We start from the raw sequence: 26841 nt of genomic DNA on the forward strand, positions 1-26841 counted from the left end.
AATGTTTGAAATTTTCAATTATTTCTTAGTTCCGTTTATCTCAATAACCAGAGTGAATCAAAAATAAATAAGCATGCAGTGTGAACGTCTAATATGAGTATTAACAAAAACCATTAACAAAATCCCTGCCGCAGATTTTTTTATTTTTTTTGTATAGCAGTGTAATTGGCGACTGTATAAGTCCAAAACAGATATGTATTTACTCCTCTTAATATTTTTTATACAGAAGCTGTTGGTAAACCTTTATTAATAAATAATAAATTATTTTATTCCGAAAAAAAGAAAATGTTTTTCTTTGTGTTAAACAGTGTTACGTCACTTATATAAACTCTTCTCGCAAAAACATCTATAAAGGAACTGAAATAGCAATTATTTCCTTATAAGTAAAAACGAAAATCTAAAATGTAGAATCCTTCTTTCATAAAAATATAAGCGATTGTTTGACCAACAACAATGGCTGCCGAATATAAGACGGCTCGCACTTACAAAGGTTATTTAACGGGATATTTAGTTTGCTATTCAAGTAATACGAGTCATTTCTGACAACAGTTCAATACCTTCGACTACAGTTATACACAATATTATTAGAGAATTTATCACGGACACTTGAAAACAATATCGTGACTAGAAGCATTACAAGTAATTAATAATCTTTAAATATTCTCTTGTTAACGGATAACTTAACGTGTCACGGATCGGACATCTTATAACTTAATCCTCGCATCGGAAAATGGAATTTGTAGTATTTATTATACTACATTTTCGCCAGTTATATAATCCATCAGTGAGTATCCAAAGTAAGGAAAATACTTGCCATGATATTTTTGGGATTCGGACTTTATTAATGATTTTAAATTATTATGAGATAGAAGGACAAAAAGGGTGTTTTATTATACATAAAAGTACGGACGTTTGTTTTTCCTTTAGAAAATAACAAGCGTGGTATAATATAATATATATAAGGCACATAAATTATATTATACATGACGTTAATAAATAAATTTAACCTTACTTCACTTTCTTTGGTAACAAAAAATAAACAAGCTAAGAGCTTGATTATTTTCGTGATGAAAAAGGCTATCTCTAGGCTATAAAAAACAAATGAGGGGCTATATTGAGCCATAAAAACATCAGTTGTGAGCGACGACCTGACAGGTCTACACTGACGGTGTAATATTTTTTAGTTTAGCATCTAGATTATGCCCGGGACGTCATAGTGTGTTTACACAAGAAACGAACATAAAAACTTGAAAGATTCCAGCAAAAACTACACGTGGACAAAGAAGAACTTTGATTTATCGATACTTTTTATTTGTTTTGATAACTACTCTGTAGTTTCAATTATCAAGTACATTAAAATTAATATACGTATACATCATACATATATAGGTGATCAATGCATACCGACTGTTTCTCTACCAAAAAACAATTTTAATGTTCTTTGATGACGAACCTATGAAACTAAAGACTTATCAACATGTTGTTTACCAAATATATTTAACGGTAAATGTAGTAAAAATATCTCACAAAATACAATAAATTATCAATAGAAATATCAAAGTTAAACAATACTCAGACTAACTAGTGTATCGAAATTACGATGTTCACTAAAGACACACGTATATTAATCGTACCTATATTCGCTCTGTAACTTATAATTAATTCATAACAGCTCAAGATTATTGTAACTTATAATTTCATGTCGTTGAACAATTTCGTACAATAATTAATTATAGGTGGAACTAATATGTGTTATCCATTATACATCTACCAACATATCAATCAATGGTTTAGTTTGACAAGGAAAAGATACATTATTATTATATTCGCCAGCTAAGGTAGATGAACTCTTAGCACTTATGATACTTCAAAAGACATCGACATTATTTTCGTATGGGTTTTTTGACGGCCTCTTTAGTCATGTGGCCGAAACCGCCTAGGTATTTGGTCTTTTGAAAATTCTTAGCAAAAAGCTAGTGTCTGGAATCATGACCAGTATATGTATAGCAATAGGCTCATCCCTTAATTACATTGGACTCGTAAAATATTGGTGAAGAAACGATTGACTTATCATATCTTTGTTTAATCCTCCGATTCTAATATTTACAAAACAAGTGTTTTATACATAGATACCTTTCCAGTATGACCACTAGTATAATTCAATCTAAAAATTCCAGCCAGACCACATAAAACATGACGACATCTTACAGCTTAGTTCAAGAATATAAACTTGATTGTTTGTATTGCAATTATTCAAATATAATTTACTATAATAAATACACAGTATTACTCATTCGTATCCATTTCAATTAATAATATGGGGTATTTAATTTGATTAATTTGCCCACATTCTGTTGGTTATGCAGACTAGACCGTAGTGATTTATTTAGACGTTTGAGTCATATTAATATTGTCTAATTGATAACAACGCATTTGTTCATAGTAGTATTAGCTTATGTTTTTTTAATTCAATAACATAATACTTTACACTACTTACTACACTGAAGGCCGTTTTTGCCTACCATCCTTAAACTGTCACTAAAAGTAAAAGAATTAGCACTTAAACTAAATTTTTCTGTAAGAGGCATTAATATACACAGACAGATTTACTTAGCGCAATAGATAACGGGGCGTCATACTATCAACTTCAATTAATTACCGTAAATTACATAATATATACTGTGATGATCACAATGATGGTTAAATATAAACTTATAATTGCAAGTTGTGATGACACCAGTTATGTCGATGTCACGCTCCGAAGTGACAGTGCGTTGTAGCGGTAAGTCACTGTTATGCGCATGCGCACGCTCTGCTCTGTGATCATTACATGCAAACACTTACATGCCATAATATGGAAACTAGTTCATTTTATGATATGAGGAATTTGACAAGTGTTCTATGAGGTTTTTGGAACAAAAGACAACAGAAGCAGTGGAAAATAGACATTACATTAAATATGGTTCATAATCCCCAATTGTGATACCTTTGTTCTTTTCAGGTGTAAATTCTTCAGTCACCACTTAACACTAAGTGACCTATTATTTTGGTTGCTACTAATATAGTAGTTTAAAAATCTTTGCAAAACATGACAGCCATATTTGTGACCAGGCGACCAATGCGGTAGTCATAACATAAACTAAACACTTTAAAAACAAAGATGAATACACACTCGTATAGACAGAACGTAAATACGTAGTTATAACTCCATAACAATTAGCGGGAACTAGTTAAATAACGAATGCATCAAACTGTATAATGTATAAGTACTCTATTGTTTACTTTATCGCGCCATTATTAGCCTCTAAGTTGAACATAAGGCTATATATTATATAGGCTATAACTTAGACTTACATAACTCCTGAACTCGTGTTTACCACTTCCAAGGTGAATAAATAGATCGTTTTATAAGTTAACGGTGATACTTTCTATACTTTGAGGTTTGTAGTTTTATTTCCTGGTTGAGAAAAAGAAGCTATTATCTTATTTAGATTATTTTTATAGTGGCACTTAGCGAGTTTGAAATTGTTCCCTATTTATTGATACTGACAAAAACTGTCAAAAATAATAATTGGAGAATGGTGAATTTCTTAGAGTACTTTTTGGGATTTGAAGAAGCGCGACGTAATAATATTGTTCTTATTTCAGCGACATTATCTATAAACATATCCATTAGACGTACGTACGTATAACGAATCCAGACATTATTTATACTACTAACAAAACTACCTAATTACTTAGTCTGGATTTCCGAGTACCAGTAGTCATTTCTCGTCTACTGCTATTGTTGGAAATTGTTTGACTGAACATTTTCATTTCGTTAAACTAGTTTATGCTTTTGTTCTTTTTAAAATAATGAAAATAAGTTTTGTTGTGTAAATTACTCGTCTACATTACCCACATAATGTGCGCCTTTTGAAGTGTCACATCCACATACAACTAGCACTTTATGTTTAACAAGTCAAAGAATTTAAGCCACAAAAACAATAGTAAGAAAACTGTATGTATTTTGCTACTACACCATAAACTAGGACAAAGTGTACCTATTTAACTTTTAGTTAATAAATAAATATACATTCATATATGTATAATGAAATCCTAATTTTGCATCATATTTGTTATACGTGAATGTGGTTTACGCGATAGACGAGTCTTTATGGGAATCCAGAATCGAGACAATTAGATCTCTAATAATTATGTACGATTTTTAACAGTCACATACCATGTACAAAGTTTTAAATCAAATTATGAAGAAGCTTTTAGCAAGACATACAGCAGACAGACGAGCATGCAGCCAAGTGTTACACAAAGTGACGTCACATGGTCTCACTACGTTACGCATAGGGTAAGAGCACCAGTTCTAGATCAGTTTACTGTTACACACCGGTTATATGTCACGCATGTCATGTTACAGTGTCACACGTCTCACTGGTGACATGTGTGACAATTATGTTTGTAGTAATTGTGAATTCAGTGAAATTGTTTCATTAAAAGTAGGAATAATATACACTGATGTTACTTCATTATTTATCGAATGACTTAATATTAAATGAGGATATTAGGTTTTTATGATACGTTTTATTTATACAGGTGTTTAATGCAGTGCATTATATTTCATGTGTACCGTGTACGGAAGTTTTGGGGAAATTGATCCCTCGTAAGGGCATTTTACTAATCTTACTACAAAATTAATTCTATAGGAAAATTGCAAGCTACGTTACAAAACATGCAGTTCCAAACCACGGCCAACAACCAATGTACCATAAATTCAAAAGCCAAACGTGCGCGTGCCAAATTTCTAGAGCGAGCAAAACATAAAACATATATCTTCGTATATCCACACAACATAAAGTAAGCAATAAATAACGTTTTTTAAATAAGAAGCTTGTTTTTAAAGTGTTGTTAATCTTAGCTGATGTATGTTTAGTCAGTCAACCAGGCTATGGTACCGTTACCTCATCCATCGAGTATCCCATCAGCTATCAATTGACCGCATCAATAAGCTATAGCTTCGCGGTCTATAAGCTACAGACCCGACTCACTTTAGTGTTAAACTGACTAGATATGTTAAAGTTATTGAAATTTAAATACAGTATTATTGAAAATTATATTTTGATGTAAATCAGTTAACCGTGAATAAGATTGACGTGATTCTTAGAGGCAATGACTAGTTTTCATTAAACGGTAAATCTCTTGCGTTTGCGTGAATGGTTAATTGCAGATACACTTCTATACTACGCCATAATAAAGGCGTATTTTTATATTAACAGAAGTAGTGACGCATATAAACGTTTCTAGGTAAAACAAAATTTGTCACAAAGTACAACTAGTTCTAAACAATTTCTAAAACACACAAAGACAAGAAATGCCACCATGACCCAAATTTTAAACAGTTACGCCCAAACACGCCTTCGGCAATAACTAACCGAGCACTATGTGAAGCTATTACTAATGTATGTTTAAATGAAGACGAATCCATATTGCTTGTCAGTCAAGCCGTTGGGGTAAGTAATTGCTACAGGGACGCACATATAGTACCCATCTGTCTCTCGAAGATCGTTAGTTCATATATCTAGGATGATAACTGGGACATTCACCCTTCAGATATTTCAAGGATTTTCAAGAAGAGTAACTTAGAAATATATTTAAAGTGTTAGAGCGTATGTATGCCATGTTCATCTCCCGGGATGTCTAGAAGCTAGAACAGTTTTCACAAATTGTATTATGTACTGAATAACATTTGCAGCATACTAAACATTGTTTCTAAACTACCGAAGGCCTCAAACTCGCAAGACAAACGTGTCGAACATGACACTAAACACGTCCAACACTAATTCTTAAAAATAACACACATACATCATTGTGTTCACATTGTTATGTTTACACGCACTTATTTATTTAAATTACATTTATATATTTTTATCGATTACACTTCTAATAAAGCCGACGTCTTGTTTTTTTCTATATTTTTTATAAATGTTTAGACATTAAATTGATGTATAGTTAGAATTAATTGTTACGCTCGTGGCCAACTGTTAGATAATATAACGCAACTGCATGTAATCGGTGATGACGTCAGCGAGGCCAAGCTGCCGGAGTCACGGATGCTCCTGACATGAGGACGACTGGTTCTCGTCACGACTCTGGTAATCATCAGGAAATGCTTCTGATTGCGATAATAGCTGTGCGATACAGAATTATAAGCGAAGGTTTCTTGGAAAAATGTGTTACTAGTACTAAATACAGCCTCGCCTTTAATTAATCTATCGTGATTAAATACAAAATGTTATAAGACAAAAATTCCAATACCAAAATGGGTTAATCACTGCCTCACGACTGTCCCTTAACGCATTGTAGGGCAAGTGACCCGGTTGTGGCCACCGACCCCTTTGTGGCCATTTGGACCTTCAAATATTTATAACTAAGGCATGGACAAATAAATTACTCTGTTATGTACAGTATTTAAAATATTGAATATTGGAGACACTAATACCGTTGGCAGCTTTGATGTGTCAAACTTCACTTCGATGCAACAAGTCATTCTTTTTAGTTGAGGGTGAAATTGTTAAGATCTTAACAAAAAGGCTAAGGCGAGCGGGTGAGGATTTGGTTTTTATTTTTTAAATCTTTGCTTATTGTTTGGATGTTTATGTTAATACTACATGAAGTATAGATTGTCTAAGTGAAACTAAAGTTATTTTGTCGCCATATGTTTCTGAAGTGCGGTTATTAGAAGGTGGCCACTAATGGAGACAAAATTATGAATTTCTCCATCTTTGGCCACATGGCTGGCCAAAACTAATGTACATAGACACCCGACTTCTTCCCCTTTATTTTATTGTGCCTTTTTTTCCTTGGCTTTACATATCAACAAATACATATTTTTCATTTTCAGAGATGCAATAAATTGCCTTCACACAAAGGGGAGGTCAGTTTACTTTGCAGCTTTTACCAACGTCATATAAATGTCGATCTCCTTATTTGTAAGTTAAATTCAAGTGAAGTAATAATATTTCATATTTTCCAAACGAAATAAAAACCATAGTTTGTAAAATGTCCAATTTAATAAATAAATTTTGATTACTTTTACTGTATTTTTTGATGGCCAGAACTGGCACACGACCGTGGCCACAAATGGCACGAATCTGGCCAAAAATGGCACAAACTCCCTTTTTTTTTCTTTCTTATACAGTTATTTTTCTATTGGACGTTCTTTAAAAAAAGGGTTTTCTTAGGCAAGGTTAATACATGTTAAATGACTTTTTACAAGAAATATAACGTGATACGTGATAACTAAAACTATAAGTTAAGAAAGCCTCAAAGTCGACAAAATTCTTAAAGTGGCCACAACCGGGTCACTTACGATATGTCGTACTTAATTTGACAAAATAACATAATACCTATAGGATTTCAACAAAATATTTAAGTCTAGTATAAAATAAAATTCAATAAAAATTAATCAGTCATTAAGATTCCAAACACAACATCTACCTAATGTTTATTTGAAGTTTTTCTTTGGGTTGAATAAACTATTGCGCACGGATTTGCGAGAAAAAAGTAGGCACTATTAAAACATTGTGATTTTTGAAACAGAAAATAGTCGCCATTTAAAGTAATCATCGTTATTTTCATTAGAAACATTTGTAGCTTTTATGAAGCCTAACAAGTTTTTTGTTCAACGGTCTTCAAATGATTACTTTTGCTGGCATTTAAATAAATTTTATAAGGTAAAAAGGTTCTTGGAACTCGGGCCCTGTTTTGTCATTTATCTTATTTAGTCATTACCTACAAAGGGATTGTAATATGAAACTAATTGATTTAGAATTGTCTTACGGCTTCTTAACTCTTACAACAGTAACCATGGCTTTCGGTTTCTATTTATCTTTAACAACAATTATTGGATGTAATAGAGTCGATATTAGAGATAAATTGTTTAAAAATCATTTAGTCCTAAATCCAGTAACATATAAGATCCTACAGTTATGTAAGGCTTATAAACCAACATATATAAAGATGTTGTGCCAATGAGTAACAGAGTGCTATGAAGCTCTAGTAGAAACCCAGCGTCATCAACGGTGGGCACAATTAGCCTGCGATTAAAACTGTCTGTTTCACGGTGTCATGGCTTCAATGCTCTTTGTTGTCGCCATAAAATAGAGGATGGGTTTGTCCGCTCTTTGTTACCCCTTCGTCTCACTGACAGCCTGGTAATTCTGCTAACGAGTCACATATACAGGGTTATTTTATAAAGTGTGGATTTAGTTAATTTTCGGAGTTAAACTATTATATTATAGGCCATATATTCTTTTTTGTCCAGTTTACTTGACGTTGTTAGTTTTCTAAAATTGTTCCTACCAATATAAGAACTACAATTTTGATAGTTTAACTACTTTAATTAGTCTGCTACGAAGCTACGAAATGTCGTAGCAGCGTAGCACATATTTTTTCGCACTATATTGTGTCATAATTGTGAAATTAACCTTTACCTAAGTAATTTAAAGATAGTAAATTCATTCTCATCTTACCTCTACGCTTTCAACCTTATTGTATTGTTTACTCGTATAAAAATCTATATGACACGAAACGCACAAGTATAAGACATACTAGGAAGAGAGCTGATTTGAAAAATACATATTCCAATGCTTGCTTAGCTGGAAGCGTGGATTCCTTCCAAATACCACTAACGCATGTAATGTAAAACAACATGTTAAGCCCTGTTGTATAATGTATAGCACGAGTGTCGTGTAATCCGACGGTTTCGCGCGCGAGTACCGTTCTCGTCCGAATTCCAACTCGATTCGCGTTACATTACCTACATTTTATACGCTTACTCAAATGTTGACATATATTTAAAAAGAAAACATATAATCAACGAAATTACTATCCTAAAAATATTTATTGCGAACAAGTTTCTAAGCTGTTGGAATTTTAACCGGTTCTAAACGAGTGAAGTGCAGCTATGTTTATTAATGTGATACAAGCACATTTTAGACTTGAACAATATTTTGACCACCATGTCCATCTTAAATATAGGCACTTATTGTAAAAAAGCTCACAAAACACAAAGAATAAAATCCTGAATAATTAATAACATTAAAAGGATTAACCACTATATCTAAATACAAGATTAGCATTGGACATTTCCGTTGACCGGCGCTCGTGGGTCAGAGCCGTCGAGCGATGTCTGCGCGGGCGCAGCGATGTCGGTGTCGACTCAATGGAAAGGTGACATTGACATTGGACCGCGCCGAGGCCGCTCTGCACCTGGATACATTGAACTTGCATTTTGTTTACCAACACCACGCGGATTAATACTTAACTTTATTTTAAAATGTTCAAGCTTTTAGATGTTTTAATATTATTCTGAAGAGGTAAAAATTTATTGTCAATAAAATAAACGGTAGTTTTCTTTTAGGATGATTCATTTACGAGAAGATTTAGAACAACTGCATTATTAATAAATCTTTAAACCGCTTGAGGCATTCCTTATCTAGCATCCATTGAACAAGAGTACAATTGTATCCTAGAACAGAGCAAAGCCCTTGAACAATAAAAAGGCTGGGCAGATAACGCCACCGGTCTGCATAACCAGTTCATAATTACTTGGACTATGATTCGCACAAGAGCACACTGATAAGCAGTTCCCACGGTGGCCATGCTGCGCCATGAGTCAGCTCCGCACGACCCTGCAGGACAAGGCCCCGGCTTGGGCAACCTATACGTGTTAACGATGTGTGAGTGTACAACCGACGTGCTGCGGAATATTTAAGGGCAATATACTTAGATGTATGATCAAGTGTGAGATAAGTGTAACGCAAGATACATCGTGATGCTATCGTGTAGATGTTCATCGTTAAGTGATGTTCAGCTATAGAGCTTTAAATGAAAAACTCACGTCTATTTATACTGCATCGAATAACGCAGCTCGAAACAGGTGCTAAATCCTGCAAATGAATTCCGATTCATGTTCCAATTGTTAAAATGATTACCATAAAAATACCATATAGCTTTTTTCGTCCATTAATCTTGAATCAGATAAGCCTCAGAACACACGTGAAGTCGATGACTAAAGCTTCCTGATATAAATCAACAATTAATTTTAACATCGCAACCAGTTTTTGTTCCAAGACTCACTGAATAGAGCCATGAGTTATTATGATAAAACGTTGAAGGAAAAACAATATTGTATAATATCCATTGATCCGTAGTATTGTACAACAATTGAGTAGTCAGTGCAACGGCTGGCCCTGAGCTAAGGCCGAGCAGGCGAGTACTACTCAATCAATAAGATAAAAACTTTGACAAAAACAAACATTTGGCATCGCCTCGTGGCAGCGTGGTACGCGTGAGAACTGTCACAACTTTATGCTACTCAGTGAGCAATTTGTGACAAGTATAATATATGTTCGGTATGGAACCGAGTCTCAGGGAACGTAGCACAATAACACATAAATATTAATAAGTTTCCTTGAACGGTGGATCGGTGGATTTGTTCGATCAGGGCAGATTTGATAAAGGTTACAAACGTTTACGAGGAAAAGATTTCTGTATCCTTTTGAGGATCAAAAACTTTTGTATTCTTTTAGCAGAAATTTTTTGACACTTAGAAAGGTTCTTTTCGAATTAAATTGTTTACCAACTTAGTCAATATAAAATGGTAAAGTACCGTAACAGTAGCAATTTAATGTGGGCGATCAATCAGTATATTATACTATTTATAAACGATATCAAATTAGCAGATCATTAAGACCTCGAAAGTCGATAAACAACTATAAATATAAAAATGCAAAAGCTACTAGAGTAGAATTTATTGGTCGTTCCAATGCTAGTGTCGAGGTCGAATCGTTACGTTTTAATTAATGAAATTCGTCGTTACGATTTTTACAGTTACGTCGCGTCACCACAGCTAGTTCCCGGCGCAGGTATTTGACCGATTAAAATTCGTTTCTACCACAAACAGCAATGAACCGTGCTCTCGACTTCTGTGAGACTTTATGTAAATATTCGCTGCAGCGAAGCTCTCGTAATTTATACTTCGGATGTAAGTACTTTGGAGCTGGTGCCGTTAACATATTTGAATAGCGCCTAAATAAATTGGTATCGTGGGACTCGTCGTCTCTGAGGGCCCAAAGTACATATAAACACAGAAATAATTATCAGAATCTGTTAACATTTGAGCGTTTTGAACAATATACAGATATCTTATTTAAAACGTGTATTTATGACGTCCATATATTTCACATAATGTAAGTCTACTCTAGCCCTTACTTATCAGTTATGCACACCACGTCGTCACCCGGTGTTATAGATGCAAGGCATGCGCCCGCGTCGCCTCGCGGCCCATCCTACAATTCACCTCACAAAGAAAGTCGAACATACATTCCGCCATAAAATACTAATATCAATTAATTTGTTGTTACAGAGTGAAACAGGCGATATGTGACGATAATATCTGATCTACCGAGCACCGGACTATCGATCGGGAACTGACTTAGTGGGTGTGACGACTAGTGTAGTGAATCAAGATGCACACCATGGACACGATGGGCTACGGCCACAAGAAATATCGGCCGCCGCTGTCGCCCACAAGCTTCTATCAACACGACTATTACTCAAGACACACGACACTTCGCCCGCAGGTATGTACTCTCCCATATTGTTACATATATTATCTCACCTAGCATTATTCAAACTACTAATTGGATGGAGTCTCACACAACAATTATCTAATCAAATCAATCACAGATTTAAATATTTAATTACATCAGACTGAAATCGTGCCAAGATACACATTAATCCATTCATGCTTCTAATTGTCGAATCAATATTATTAAATTGAATTACTTCCTAAGTTGATCGGTTGCTCAGAAGCCCCTTGAATTCGAGATGATCGGAATAATCGGAGCGTTATTCAATGCTTAGGGCCCAGTGTCCCGTTACGTGGTGGCCGGCCAACGGTACACGACAATGATATTAAGGTGGAATAAAGCGACCGCTCGTGGATTTCGGTATGCCTTACAAAACGAGTAAAAAACAGACATTTAAGACTTTTTCCCACAGTCGCTATCTCATATTTTAAGAATAAGTGTCGAGTTATCGCACAGCATTTAGGTAAATGCAAATGTACCGAAGTTGAATAAGGTAAGCTTTGTACACAATTTGTATGTTTTATTATCAAAGACGACATCAAAAATGATGAATTTGTGGCATAAAATTAAATGTAATTTTCAGGTAAACATTGTTTTTTTTACTAATCTAACGCAGTGTTTCCTGGCGTAATATTAAAGAAGGTCGCAGAGATCAAAATACTTGTAATTTATCTTAATTACAGTCGTACTTAAATGTAGAACCATAATGACACGCTACTCGTCAAGTACCGGCAGTAATACCCATTCAAGTTGACTGTCGCATTAACTTCTAATCTCGTCACTACGGCCTTGGTAACAAAGATTATAATGGAATGTATGATTTATTGTTTTGTTGGAATTAAGTAGTTTATTTGTCTTTGTGCGTAAAGACAAGAGCCAGTGAATCGTGTGCCGTAAATAAAAACGTCGGAAGCTTGTTCCTGAGACGAATTGTCGAACAATATATTTCAAGTTCACGATATGTTTACTTGTTTTGAGAACAATACACTAATTTGATTAGCAAGTCGTGAAATAAATGAAACATCAGTTTCCATGAAATGTTATGAATATTTATTGTAATATAGAGATTATTATTTCGTGAGGACAAGCAGAAGTAAGTACATAGTCCCATTTAGTTATACAATTGAAAAATATATTAGAATCCAAATCAAGACTGGTAGTACCGTACTGGAGATCTTTAAACAAAAGGCAATTTCCTATCTCGTTTAAAATCGTCAATTCCCATACAACCCATATTACAGTATATTTAACGGCGCATCATTTCGACACGAGATCTATCGATATCGAGTCGATAATTGTTGCGTTATCGGAGGCTGCGCCTGCGCCGATCGCACGGTGTCGTTCACCGTCGCTGCACTGCCACCGTTACCTTCGAATCTATTCAGCGCGTACGCATCGAATTCTTGTACTTCCATGTTAGAAGGGACTTGGGAACACTTACCTAATATGGGATTTGATGAATGACTGATTACCGTAAATTGGGAACGGTATGTCACCAATTATTATCAATATTGCTTGTTTCACTATACTATAATCATGTAGTAAACATTAATGAAAATAGGCAACACCATAATTTTTAAATTAATTATTATGTTATCGGTTTACTCACGTACTGTTTTGACGAGGAACTCGACTAGTTTCAAGCCATGCTAGAGGCTCATATTCATGAGCAGCATTCCGCGACACACGACGCGGCGATTGTCGCGCTGCTACTGAGTCAGTATATTTAACTTGCTACTGAGTCAGTAGCAGCGCGACAATCGCCACGTCGTGATAACATAATAAGTAATTTAGTATGTCTCACGAAAGTTACAATACCATAATTTTTAATGTAGATGTAGGTATTAGATTAAAACATAATGAAAATTAAAACAAGACTATCGTTTTACTATTTTTTTTAAATACATTTTTGTACGATGTATGTACGCACATGTGTAACATGTACTTGCACGTAAAGTTATTTTAAACAAGTCGTTCTTAGTAAATTCTATTTGAATATTTTTGTTCCAGTCCACTAAACACTTCCCTGTAGGTATTCTATTATCGAGACCCTTCGTCTAAACCAATCGTAACGGCTCCGTTTCCGGGACAGCCTCAAAGTGAAACCCGACGTTTTTTACATAGGCACGAGTATTTTCGGACTAACATTTTACCTTGATACAACCAATCTAGTCTTATTTTTTAGAAATGGAGATCAGATGTTGCTAAAAATGAATCAATACAACACAATGACAGACGGATTTCAGTCATTCACAATTCACTTACGATTTACCTTAATCCACTTTCTATTTCAAAGATAAGTGTCAAACGTGACAATTTATATCTTATTTACTTCGGTACGGTAGTCGATAAAGATTCGTTAAAAACCGCAATCGATTGTAAATCGATTACTGAAATAAGTAAAAAAAACATAAGCCATCTCATGCTCTACTGAGCTAGATCACTTGGTGTGGCATGGTGTTCGGTGGTGATTACTGCGACCACCGAGTGTCGGAGTGTCGCCGTCACTAACGGTGCCGCCAAAGTACCAAACATTAATGCCGCTCTTAGTGAAGTTAACGAGGCAATTTAGCCCCGAGATGTATCCTGCACCCAAACGAATTGTGTACCGTTCCATGATAAAAAGAGTCGAGCAAACAAATGTGTATTTAACCTGCATTGTGTGAAGGCGAACTCAATACATCTTGATTACTCAGAAGGCGGGTACATACGTTATTTGTTGTTATTTATTTTAAATTTGTTACTCATTGATGATATTTTGTTTCTCATTAAAATATTTGCAGGCATAATAAAGCTAATTTTTATTTTTGACTTTTTTTGCCAATGTCGTGATATATTACATTTTTTACAAGTTAAGATGATTCCTTACTTCATTAGTCGGTAATTGCGATTCAATATTATGCTCGGTGCGTTACCTGTTCTGTGATAAAAAAGGTGTTTCCTTATTAGTTCATAGGCATGATTACATAATAATTACCGACTATTATTAGATATCATACCAGAAAACACGTACATAATGCATGCACTTTTTAAATTAAGTACATATTTTATTCAAAAGTGATTTAAAATTAATTTCGTAAGTTTTTTAAGTTTTCCTCTGTTTACACTATGAGTAAAGAACAAGTACTTCACAATCTCATATTTTTTTGTACCGTTAGGAACTAGATGAGGCTCACTAACCGAATCGAACGCTATTCCATGAATTATTTACATGTTATGATGTAAGAGATGCGTGTGCGCACGAGCGCAGCGGGCCAGCACGCGAGACCGCACATCTCTGCTCCCGCGCAGAAAAACCCAGGAAGGCCCGAAGCTTTTAGCCGATGTGGCTAATGAATAATGATGTTTGGACTTCCGTGTGTTCGCTTAATTACCTTTGACGCCTTCGCCGATAGCCATACACCCTAATAAGCGTTTTATTCAGTATTGTGTAGCCACGTGCGACCGCCGCGCAGCCGCTGCGGAGCCGCCACGCGCTACAACCTGCAGCCGTCGAGTTGTTCACTACAATTACGTCATGATTTAACCATGAGCTTTGATTATTCAAGCGGATTATCAAATTACGGATTCACTTCCAGTAAACAGAGGTTGCTGATGATAACAAGTTGATTTTGTTAACATTGCGACGATTAAGGCTTGGTGTTTGAGATCTTCCGTAGACTTCAGTGTTTGTGTTATGAATATATTTATGAGAGATAACGGTGATGAAATGTTAGTGGTTCATAAAACATCTACGACTAAATAAAAAAACAGTATCAGTGTCGGTAAAATACAGTTAAAAGGCATTCTTTAGTTTGTTTAGGCAGTGTTTCTTAATGAGAAAAAAATATGTTGGCAGCGTCAGTCATGGGCCGGCCTGGGAATCACGTCCATTGTCCGAATGTCGGCTGATCATTGAACCAGGGGTCAGGTCACCACGGGAGTCACACAACGGTGCCCACAAAAACAAAATATTTCTGTGTCAACTAAGTCACTTCTCAACTCGTCCCAAGAACCTGCTATTCAATATAAAAATCGAACAAAAACTTGTTTCCAAATGAACATTTTGTCATTAACGGTCTACACGACTTTCTCCATTATTAGAATTGATCTTAATGTGATACGGCTCTAAATACCGCTAGCTAAAATGACTAGTATCTAATAAACTGACTAGTCTAGATCGGAAAGATGCATCCAACTCTTAACAAGGTTAGATTGATCTGTTTCTACTCATTGAGCGCGAAGAAACGGGAAAATCTGTTCTAATTTTATGGCAATGACGTATCAAGATAAATTGACTTTGTTTTTCTGTAAAAACAGAATAATTTAACAAAAAATATATTGTACGGTAATGTCTGTAATGTGTTGCATTGAAGGGCGCGCGTGCGTGTCGATATGGCGCTAGCCATGCTAATCGGCGGCTATCCAGTTATATCATAATAGCTTTTTGTTCTGTTAACTTGGGTTATGATGATCTTGAGATGTAATCTTATAATTACTTACTTTATAAGTTTATAGCCCAGCAATGGCGAGTTAATTGAATGGGTAACGATAATTTAGAACAACTGTGAAATTGATAAAATCATCTTAAGTATGATTAACTACTAGCACAATAATTTATCTATTATAGAGAGTTAATTACTTGAAACCTGCCTCTTCTGCGGACGGTAGCTATGAAAAGACGTGGTCCTTTTAAGGTATCATTCATCCTCTTCAATTTCAAGTCTGAAATGTAAAGCACGTCTAGTTGTCGAGTGCAATTCCCCTGCAGGTAATAGGCGGTAATATCTTTTTACGCTATCTTATTACAGCAACGTTTTTCAGTTCTTATTGGTGATCTTCTAATTTGTTTGATGGATTTCTTTCATACGCGTGGAACGTTGGACACAAATTAAGTACGTGCACCGCGATCCTGTCGAGACGTCATTACGAAGAAAGTGCCGCCGACCCGGCGACCGGCGCGCGTTGCGGGCGGATGCAATGCAAAATGAATTGGCACTGCGTACAGTCACGCACTCAATACGTGTTAGCTTTAGACTTGAAATAGTTCATAAACATTTTCTATTGCGATCAGTCGTTCCAGTATAAAGAATATAGAGAAGTTTCATCGTGTAAAAAGGATTTTCATAACTTGTGTGGGTGATTTTACACATTCATATATAGTAAAAGCTATATCATTTAAGAATTTATACATGTACGATCTGACCTATACGTTCTTTCAGTTTTATTTTATTTAATAAACCTCATTAATTTGTCTGCAAATCCCACCTATGTCAGATCATCGTCTTTAATCGCACATTCTATGAATACTTAGATCTGAATCTTGATTAGCTTCTTAGTTAATTCAGCGGAAATTGTTTTTCTTGTGTTCGCTGTTTTAATTTTGGTTGCGTAAAAACTTAATGGATTTAATTTGGGCAATTAATATAGGAAAATCATTTTCGTCTGTGTGAATTTTATGCAAAAACTTTCGGGTTGTCGACCTCTAAAGTATTCTTTTGTTCTCATGTTTTGTATATGAAATCGTAACAAACAAACAATATCTGTTATGCTAGAAATTTGTGTTTACGTGATAACGATGCGAGCGAAATATGTTTAAGTCAGGTAAACAATTTAAAAAGATTTAAAGTTTAGCTGATGGAAAGTGTAATATCGTCCATATTCCCTGTATCGTGTAGATTGCACACTTAAGATATGTGGATTGGTACAGAAAAGTTCGAGTCAAGTAAATATAATGGTTACACGCTCGCTATCGGGACATCACCTCGCGCGCACCCGCCGCGCACCCGCCGCGCATCCTGCACTTACTGCCACCATCTTCTTTTTACATGTTCACTAAACTTTAGTCGCGTAATTGCATCCGACGACGTGACTTACTTTCATGTAATTTTATTTTGAACTTCTGGAAATAATGATGCAACCAGATATTTCAGATATCGATCAACACACACCACTTTTTATAGTATCAAAGTTATTGTAAAAAAATAAATAAAAATCTTGCCTCGAAACGAAATTGATTTCTTGCCTTTTACTGGTATTCAATTTGTAGAATATTTTAAGAATCGTATTTCAATAGTCCGCCAGTATCTTGGCAACCTAGATGTTAATAAACAATACAAGAAAATCGAGCAAAACAAGTGTTGTCGGACGCGCGTGTTGGTATTTTGTTGTCGTTATGCTGTGTTACGTGTAGTGGAGAGGTTTGCCTTGCACTTGGCGGCGGGCGCGGCGCGGGCGGCGGCCGAGCTGCCGCGTCTTCAGTGCAACACCCGGCCGCGCCGCGCCGTTCACACTGCCTCGAATCGGGTCACCAGATAACATGCCGCGCAGGCCGGTTTTATAACTAGTTACTATTCACACCCGATTCTATAACAATTTATTTTAAATATCTGAATTATTCGACAAAAAATACCGTATCCAAACGGAATTCACTGTTAGATGATAACTCGGCGGATGTCAGTGTGTTTGTTGAGAGATGTTTATGAATTAGTGTTATCTGATCAAATTGTGAATAGAATTAGCGTGGCCTTAATCGATATCTTTAGTATTCATATTTAATGGTTAAAAGATTTACTTCACAACTGCTCTTTTATTTCTTTTCATTCGGACGGAGCAGTAAAGAGCTGTATTATACTCGGTCCCTATTAAGTTTACTTGAAAGGCCATAAAGTATCCTAATAGGATACCCATTGCTCACAACCACTAATCTGATGTGCGATAATGTGAAGCTACTCGCCTTTTTATCCGTAGAAACTCGTTAAGAGTTTATATTTAGCGCCAGTGTTACCTGCCAACCAGTCCTGCATCCAGACTTGTTTGCAGCCACCCCTTGTGTGCCACTCCAAGGTTTCATTAAATTCATACTCAGCCAGTACAAATGGTACGACCAGTGCATCCAGTTACAGGTACACCGCATTAATAGCAACTGGGATACTCCTTTATTTATGTTTTAGTAATTCTATGAATGAAATGTTAGGACTAATTCCTAACCAATTATCCCACTCGGTTCCATGAATAAAATTAACGTTATTAGATTAGCGTTGATCACTGATGTTGTTTTAACTATAAGCCCATGATCAAAGATCCCGATCCTATTGTTTTTCTTGTAACGAAGCGCGCTCGTGGTACTTAACCCTCGTATAAATATCATCAATCATGTCTTAGTAACTGAACGTAGTTTACCGGTTGGCAAGTTTCGCCAGTTTGCAGAACATTACGCACGTCGTCAGTAGTCAGTGTGCTATACAAAATGATTATTATAAATAGTAGTGAGGCAGAAAGTGGTCGCCTGCAGTGGGTCAGTGGGACCAGGCCTTTCTCCTTCGTAAGAACAAAAAGTGTTTATTTTCCAGCTGATTTCGTGATACTGTTTCATTCACTACAGAAACATTAAAAGAAAGTTTTGTTATCGTACAAATACATTGTTTGCTTCTTTTTTATTGGCGGTAAAAGTGAGGAAGTAATAATGTGTTCTACAGAATATCACCGTAGTAGTTGTAGAAATTTCTACATACAGGCATAATTACTTTTGCGAGATAATACATATTGCAACAAATATTTAGTACTGCTCTTACCGATACATAAACGCTTTATTGCAACTTTTGTTATTTATTTATTTATTTATCATCATACTTACATCTACCATTAAAGTTTTACCTAATACGATAGAGAAGTTTTATGAAATATACAGCACACTTATAAAATAATAAGTACTACAGTAATTCAGGAGCAAAGACCCTATATAAACATTGTAAAGGTTCCCGTTGCCCCGAGCAGTTCGCCCATGAGATATCGCATTGTACGTACAAGAGCTGTGTAATGTCTAGTTAGGTCCTCTTACCGGCGTATTAACTATTTGTATTGTATCGTGATTTTAGAAACTGGATTGTTCGGAGTATATTATGGGGCGAGTGTATCTAGTTGAGCGAATCGAGGCTTCTCGGCCGCGAATGTTAATGGTAGTCAGAGGCACGGCCAAGCACGCAGCCATCACGCGCACTGTCGCATTGTAATCATCGGCTATGGACGCATACGCGATACGCATTACTTGGAAATAAACCGACCATTAAACAGTACCATGCTTAAGGAAAATATAGACTGGACAGGTCAAATAAGATCTCATTCTTACAATTAAAAATAATATTTCTTTATTAAACATTTGTGCGTATCTAAATAAAAATTACAAAGGCATAAAAGGTAAAGAAGCAAAAGTTCAAAATTATAAAATGTACGAGGATTCGAGAATAAAAAGAAACAGGAAAGTTCTTTCAAAAGAAGTTTTGGACGATGATTATGTTTGATGAGCCGACGAGTCAGGAATTTATCCGGATTCATAGCTCAAACATCGGAGGATGTAAAAACATAATTGCATTGCTGGCAAAACAGCGATTCATCAGATACCCACGTCGCGTCGATAGATACATGTGTGCGGTAACTGACCTCCGAAATAAACCAAACTAAATACCAACAGCTTGTAACAAAGAAATAAAGAACAAGCATTGTCTACAGACAGACATACGACGGGATTGTATTTTATATACATTTTATGACAAAGTAAATAAACTATTTATGTGGAGGACTTTTATGACCTATGTCCAAACGTCGCTCAAGTTTAAGATGTCCTTTGAAGCATTTCTGACGCTACTTTAGTTTTTTAGCTGACTGAGACGACATGACACGTTAAAGTCATGTTGTGAATAGTAGGTACTACTAAAATTTGTAGTTTCAGAATTTAGCCTTCGAAGCAAGTCGTAAAATGTCTATATATCCGTTAAGATGGCTTTAAAAAAAATTAAGTAAAGCCTTTTTAGACAGAAATAATATATTTTCGAACGCAGATAGAGAAAATATTAAATTTCTCCATTGAGGTTTAAGTTAGTACGGATGGAAATAGAAGCTGGAAGGGAAGAGGTTTACCTTATAAACATCATTTATTTAAATAATTGATGTCTTAACACCGTAACCTGTTAAAGATTCAAAGCAAACAGCTTTGCTTTAATGCGAACGGAACATAAACTTAGTTAACGAAGCCTTTGTGTTTCTGTAACGGATTGCAGACGAGTGATATTCAATGGATATAATTGTCAGTCAGATCCGGGTAGGCGGATAATCTTCGCGAGTGACGTAGGGGCTCAGAAAATTGTATTAGCAATAAATATATACCTTGCGATGGTTGGCAGTGCAAGGCTTTTGACCTGTGCGAGTTCAACGATCGCTGCGACGAGGCTAGACCGGCCCGGGACCATGCTAATTACCTGTTATTTCGAGTATTTAATCAAATAAAAATTGCATTCCTCATTTTAATTACCACTAACCTTTTTTATCAACGATGCCTCGTAGGGATTGTTCAATTTTCGATAGAAGTCATCCTATCTGCAACTTTCCGTTATCCTCATATAAAATATCGCGTCAATGTTTTGTTTGACAAAAAGAGAAACGTACGGATGTTTGAATCGTTCCCAATGGAGCAAATAGGTCCACCTCCCGTGTCGAGAAATATACGAGAATCGTGTGGGTCAAATAAATAACTGAGCTGACTAGCAAGGATCGCTTACATCCTCGTGGGTGTCATTATGCGCACTCCGTACAATACGCCTCCCTAACACGCAACTGTGACTTCTGTGAGACCTTACCGTTTACAATAATACTACTATTCCATAAATTAAAAATTAATATAATTACTTTTTCAAAATTGATCATTACGTACCGTAATGCGCACCTCTGCCTATACCTTCGGGGATAAAACGCGTGACGTTGCATAATGATCAGAAGTACAAGTTTTATTTAACAAGTTAGTCTTAGTTTCGATATGGCATACCTACTACATACCAGTCATGAAAGCAAAGTACCTAGGTAATGTAAATACTTACTCAATATCGAAACAAAACTTAATAAAAAATGCTGAGATGTGCAAGGGATGGCCATCAAGAATAGGAATGTTCCAAAGAGGTTTCATATTTCTACTGGTTTTAAACGAACTGTTTACCCATATACGTATTTAAAATAAAATAAGTAGAGAACATAAAAATGTTAAAAAGTTAGACATTGGGTGGCATTTATTTGGCTCAGTTCAATTGAAAGGCTGCAGGATATCATTTAGAAATCGTTTTATTTTTACTAAAAGGAATACAAATATTTATGGTCATCTTACAAGTCCTGTGTAATTACAGGACTCGTATGAATGGGTACTGGGTATAGCCCCAGGTCATGCAGGTGCATTTTATACGGAGACCAAAACGAATATAACTTTGACAATTATATGTGTCGAGGATGATGTCATACGAATTAGCGCTTTAGGCTATTCTATTAATACAGTCAATAAAACTTTTCTTTTACAAACTTTTTTGAAGGCTGTTGGAGATAAATTTTCACAAGGGATTATCTTTCATCTCAAATGTATAAAAGTTAGCTAATGTAATCTGACTAACGTGTCAGAGTGGCTTAACGAAGTTTTCCTAATGTCTTTCTTCTAGCATTAGATAGCCAGTGATAAGAACCATCATTATTTTTGTCGAATTAATTAGGTAAGGTTGAAGTAATCTAAAAGTAAAAAAGCAGAAAAAAAACGCTGTAGAAATAACTTAAAATATGGATGTTTTTCTTAATTCTAGTTAATTTATGTAAAATAAAGACGTAATAGAAATACTTTGAGCATGTAAAATTATACCTAATTGTGTTGGTGTAGGTCATCGATAAAGTCATTACAATATTTTGTGTAAGATTGAAAGCGATCCAATTTCGCTGATCCATTACGAGCAGACGGGCCAGGAACAAGCCAGGAACGAGCCAGTTTTAATACATCCATTTATCACTCGGTAATGAGCCACTAAATATGATGGATTGCAACACCGACCATGTTGCTCCTGATTGCGGCCGCATATTTGTTAAAATTCTCATAATTAATGAAAATCTGTCAATGAACTTCGTGACTCTACTTCACTTTTTTCTGTCCTAATATAATAACCAGAAAATTGTTAATAACCAAGGCTCTGATTAAGGAAGCCATGTTTGTGTTCACGGTGCATATTTATTCAAATATTCATCATATTCGTGATTTACAAAGAAGTTGGGAATTAATACGTAATTATGTGAGTTTATTTCGCATACATAATTTATCATTGCTAGAGTATAATTCACCAGAAGCTGAACATTGTTGTACCGGAAAACTTGGAGATAATTCGTTTGAAACGATTAGTCGGCAAATGTTTATAATTAGAGTCGTGAAGTATTTTTGGCCTTTTTTGGTCAAAATGTCGATCTATGAATAATGTTTTGTTTTGCCAGTTAAATGAAAGGAAGTGTATAATGAGAAGGAAAGTGTTTAATGTCTTAGGAATCCATATACAATGTGGAATTTCCTTATACAAAATGACCGTTTAGGCTGCGGTCAGTGTGTCACGCTGGCGACATCAACGACCGAGTTCGTCTTAATATGAAAGCGATGCTGCAGTAAGTGCGTTGGTCACCAGAATACAAAACAGAAGAAATGTTAAACATTTTCCCTGTAAGCAAGTATATTGCCACTAAGTAATGATGAATAAACTACTATAAAATTAACATGACAACCCAACAAACATTATGGCTGCAAATAGAGCTTACTTTAGAACCTAAAGTGTTATGAAGGTAGAATAGTAGCTGCAATTATAGATTCAGGCGCCAAAAGAGTGTTAGTAATAAAATATAACGCTTATAGTAACAAAGCAGGTTTATAAGAGCAATATATGGAGGTTAAACAAGTAGAGCAGCGATTATTATCCCTACAATACAGACCAATGCTTCTGTGTTATAGCTTTGAGCGAATTTTACGACTAAGATCTATATAAGAAATTAACATTTACTATTAACTTCTAAAGTTCTAAGCAAGCTACCACAAACTCTTTCGGAGCGCTGATAGTTGCACAAAAGGAGCATTTAACGCTACTAGCTCTACAATGGTGTTCATTAAATCTTTTACAACACCAAACTCCTAAAGTGATACAAAACTCCCTTGTATGATTTAGGGCTGAATAGTAGCGATATTTCTCCCTATTATAGAACTTGTAGTGTCAAATATATATAAACATTTTATTAGATAAATACACAACAAAGAGTGGGCGCTTCAATTATTTGCCAATAATATATACACATATTCACAGTAAACTTACCTTCGCAATGAAAATTCCGCTTCAGCTTCCACTAACAACGATTTAAAATAATACACCCAACTCCGCCATTTATTTTCGTAAACACAAAATGTGTTATGGTTGTTTGATAAATCTTCATTCATTTAACATATTGCAACGTTATAAAATAAAACATATATACCGCATTAGCCGGCTATGAAAAAAAGTAAATTAGACGCTAAAATTTCTTATTGTAGATCTATACTGCAACTCAAGGTGTTACAATTTACCTTATTGCCACCCTCTAACCGCTCAAACAGTAAGTAAGGTACATCATAGATCTACTATGCCACTTACGGAGTTTATATTCATACATTTGCTCCCTTTATAGCGCTCAAAGCAGCATGTAGCTCTACCATACCGCTTGAGGAGTCACTAGTCACTTAAATACTACTCTTACAGCGCTTTAAGTCTCAGTTAGCGCTACTGAACCTCCACAATTGCTCTACTATAGCTCTTAAATTCATTCTGTAACTCCACTATATCGCCACTGTGGAACCTAAGGCTATAAGAACTTGTGCCCAATCCAGGGGTATAATAGAGTTATAGCTCGCTATAACTCCTATGTGATAGCACTTATTGATGACCTTAGGATCTGTTTAGCTCCTTTATATAGCTGTTATAACTCTTATATTACCGCTTAATGTTAGTTGGGAAGTAAGGTCGTAATATTATGATTGAAGACTAAAAACAATGACAAAAAAGTTTACCTATAATAATACAGATGGTCTTTGAAAAATATTGGATTAACAATAAAAAGATATTTCCCACGGACGCGACATGTATATCACGCAGCGTTCCATATATGAAGTTAATCACCGTGTTCTTTTAATAGTGTTGTGGCAGGCCCGCTGGCCTGGTCAGAGTCCGTGGGATGCGTGGGTGACTGACCGAGTCCTTGACCCACACCGACACACCGTATAGCCCTCCATTTATCTATGACTCCATCTTCATTCATTAAAACCTAATCACTTCAACAGAGAAAGTTTTAATATTAATAACTTTCTTAAATTCTTTGTACATTGCCTACACTTAAAGAGTAATTTATGAAGCCTTGCCGAGAACAGTTTTACGATTAGTTCTTATAAAATTTACGATAATAAGGATTTTGTGATTAACTTACATTAAACCAGTGAGTTTACGATCGTCTGCAGGTTTTTAGTTATTCAAACTTAGGTACCTTTCATATTCTAGACTTTGATCATTCTAGTGCTTGATAATATAATTAGGGATAGCTGTTTTTTTGGTACGAATGACTTTTGTATAAGATGAAAATTCTTGGAAATATATAAACGTATACTAAACGCGTGGTACTAATTTTGATAATATTAGAAAATACTCTCTAGTATTATTCCCATAAAGGTACTACAGCATTGTTGTCTGCGTCTAGCAACTTTATCCATTGCTACGCATTTACGCTGGGCCTGAAGTCTTTTGCAAAGGTTTTACATTTGCAATCGGACGAACAATCTTTTCCTTTCTCCTCTCTACCAGATTTCATCTTAGCTCACATTTCCTTTCCTTTTATATCAATCCTACTATCTTATCTGTGGAGCTCTTGTTTGATCGTCCTCTTCCATTCTGTTCACATTGGAACAACAACTATGAGATCGATGAGCTACTTCTGTGACTTTCTGTTCATTTTTTGTATATACTAGTCGCGGCACAATGTGTTGAGTTCGTATGAGCACATAATTAAGAGCCAATCACGAGTTATTCACTTTTTCTTAGCTATTAGTTCCGCACCTCTCATTCTAATCATCAACAAAACGGTAAAGTTCCTCGAACAACTGTTTACGCTCCCATTCTGTATTTTGATTAATTGAACTTATGAAATGTGTTGATTTTAATTTTGTTCACGATTCCCTCCGTTGAATTGCTAACTTTATTGAAATAGACGCACCTTACTCACAGAAAGTTCCGCGGCTTATTGTTCTGTCCCTGGAAAGGAAAAAAACAACATTAAGTGATTCATGGAAGTCGGCTGGCATCTTGTCAAATATTAAGAGGGATTAAACTTAACAAGGAAATTGTTTTTCTTAAAAACGGGCGAAGTCCTGTAAGTGAAATGGATTTACTGTATTTAGAGAGATTGAATTACGGTTTTTATACGTACGGTGCTGAATTTTGAGAATCGCAATAGTACCATAATATCGTTACAAAAGTAATTACTGAGCACGACGGTCTCTGTCCGAATCCTACGCATTCAAACATTAGAAATCCATTCCTTTCCGAAGTCAACTCCTTATGTATCATTTACATCAATAAACTAATAAGCCACTTTAGAAGATGCAGCCTTCGCAAAAGCAAATAAACGAGGGTATTGCACTATCCATTCTCTACATTCAAATTTACAAACAAGTTAGCAAAAACACAGCCAAAAGCTCAAACAATAGGAACGTTTGCAGAATTCACAATCAATCAAGTTCGTTATTCTAGCACTACTGAGGACTAATGAAGCGATTAATGTGTAATTCATTGAAATTCGCGTTCCAAAGAAAACTATTCAACGAAGATCAGGCTAATCACCATTCGTAAGCCACGTTGGCCATGTTCATTTAGGTACAGTTTGTTCGTTCCTCATACATTTGAATATCATTTGGTTTAATGATGAAGATTGGTTAGTTTAACTACTTTAACAATGCTCAACACCAATTGAGACCATTGCTTGGAAGTTTAAAGAAAAAAAATGTTGAAAATGGTACATCGTTAAAAATATTTCAGTACTTATATGATTTTCCGTATCATATCAATATCAAATACAAAGCTCTATAATAAAATCTTTATTTTTATTTCAAAATAAAACAGAAAGAAACAATTGGCACGAAATCATAACTTCATAATTCATCATCACAATACGTAAGTAAAACGAGTAAGAAAAGAATGAGATAACGTCAAGTGGTTGTATGCGCGTGCGCCGACGCGCTGTCAGCGTGACGCAGGCGGTCCCGTTAGCCGACACAGTCAACCAACCGCGTTCCTATCCTGCTTTCTATTTTAAATCCTTGCGGCCATGATTAACTTGTCGTTGTTTGTATATATGCACCTACCCA

At 35.4% G+C, this 26841-nt stretch overlaps 1 protein-coding gene across 3 annotated transcripts in view; it reads left to right on the top strand.

Annotated features, from left to right (window-relative positions):
• LOC118272937 (uncharacterized) overlaps positions 1–26841 on the top strand; it is a 47160-nt gene that overhangs the window by 2326 nt on the left and 17993 nt on the right. For all 3 annotated transcript variants that reach the window (XM_050698656.1, XM_035589681.2, XM_035589690.2), the window contains exon 2: positions 11423–11639. In XM_050698656.1, the coding sequence (XP_050554613.1) occupies positions 11526–11639 (114 nt within the window). In that variant the 5' untranslated portion in view covers positions 11423–11525. The remainder of the gene's footprint in view (positions 1–11422; positions 11640–26841) is intronic.

The sequence above is a fragment of the Spodoptera frugiperda genome, chromosome 15 (assembly GCF_023101765.2).
Source record: "Spodoptera frugiperda isolate SF20-4 chromosome 15, AGI-APGP_CSIRO_Sfru_2.0, whole genome shotgun sequence".
Lineage (NCBI taxonomy): Eukaryota > Metazoa > Arthropoda > Insecta > Lepidoptera > Noctuidae > Spodoptera > Spodoptera frugiperda.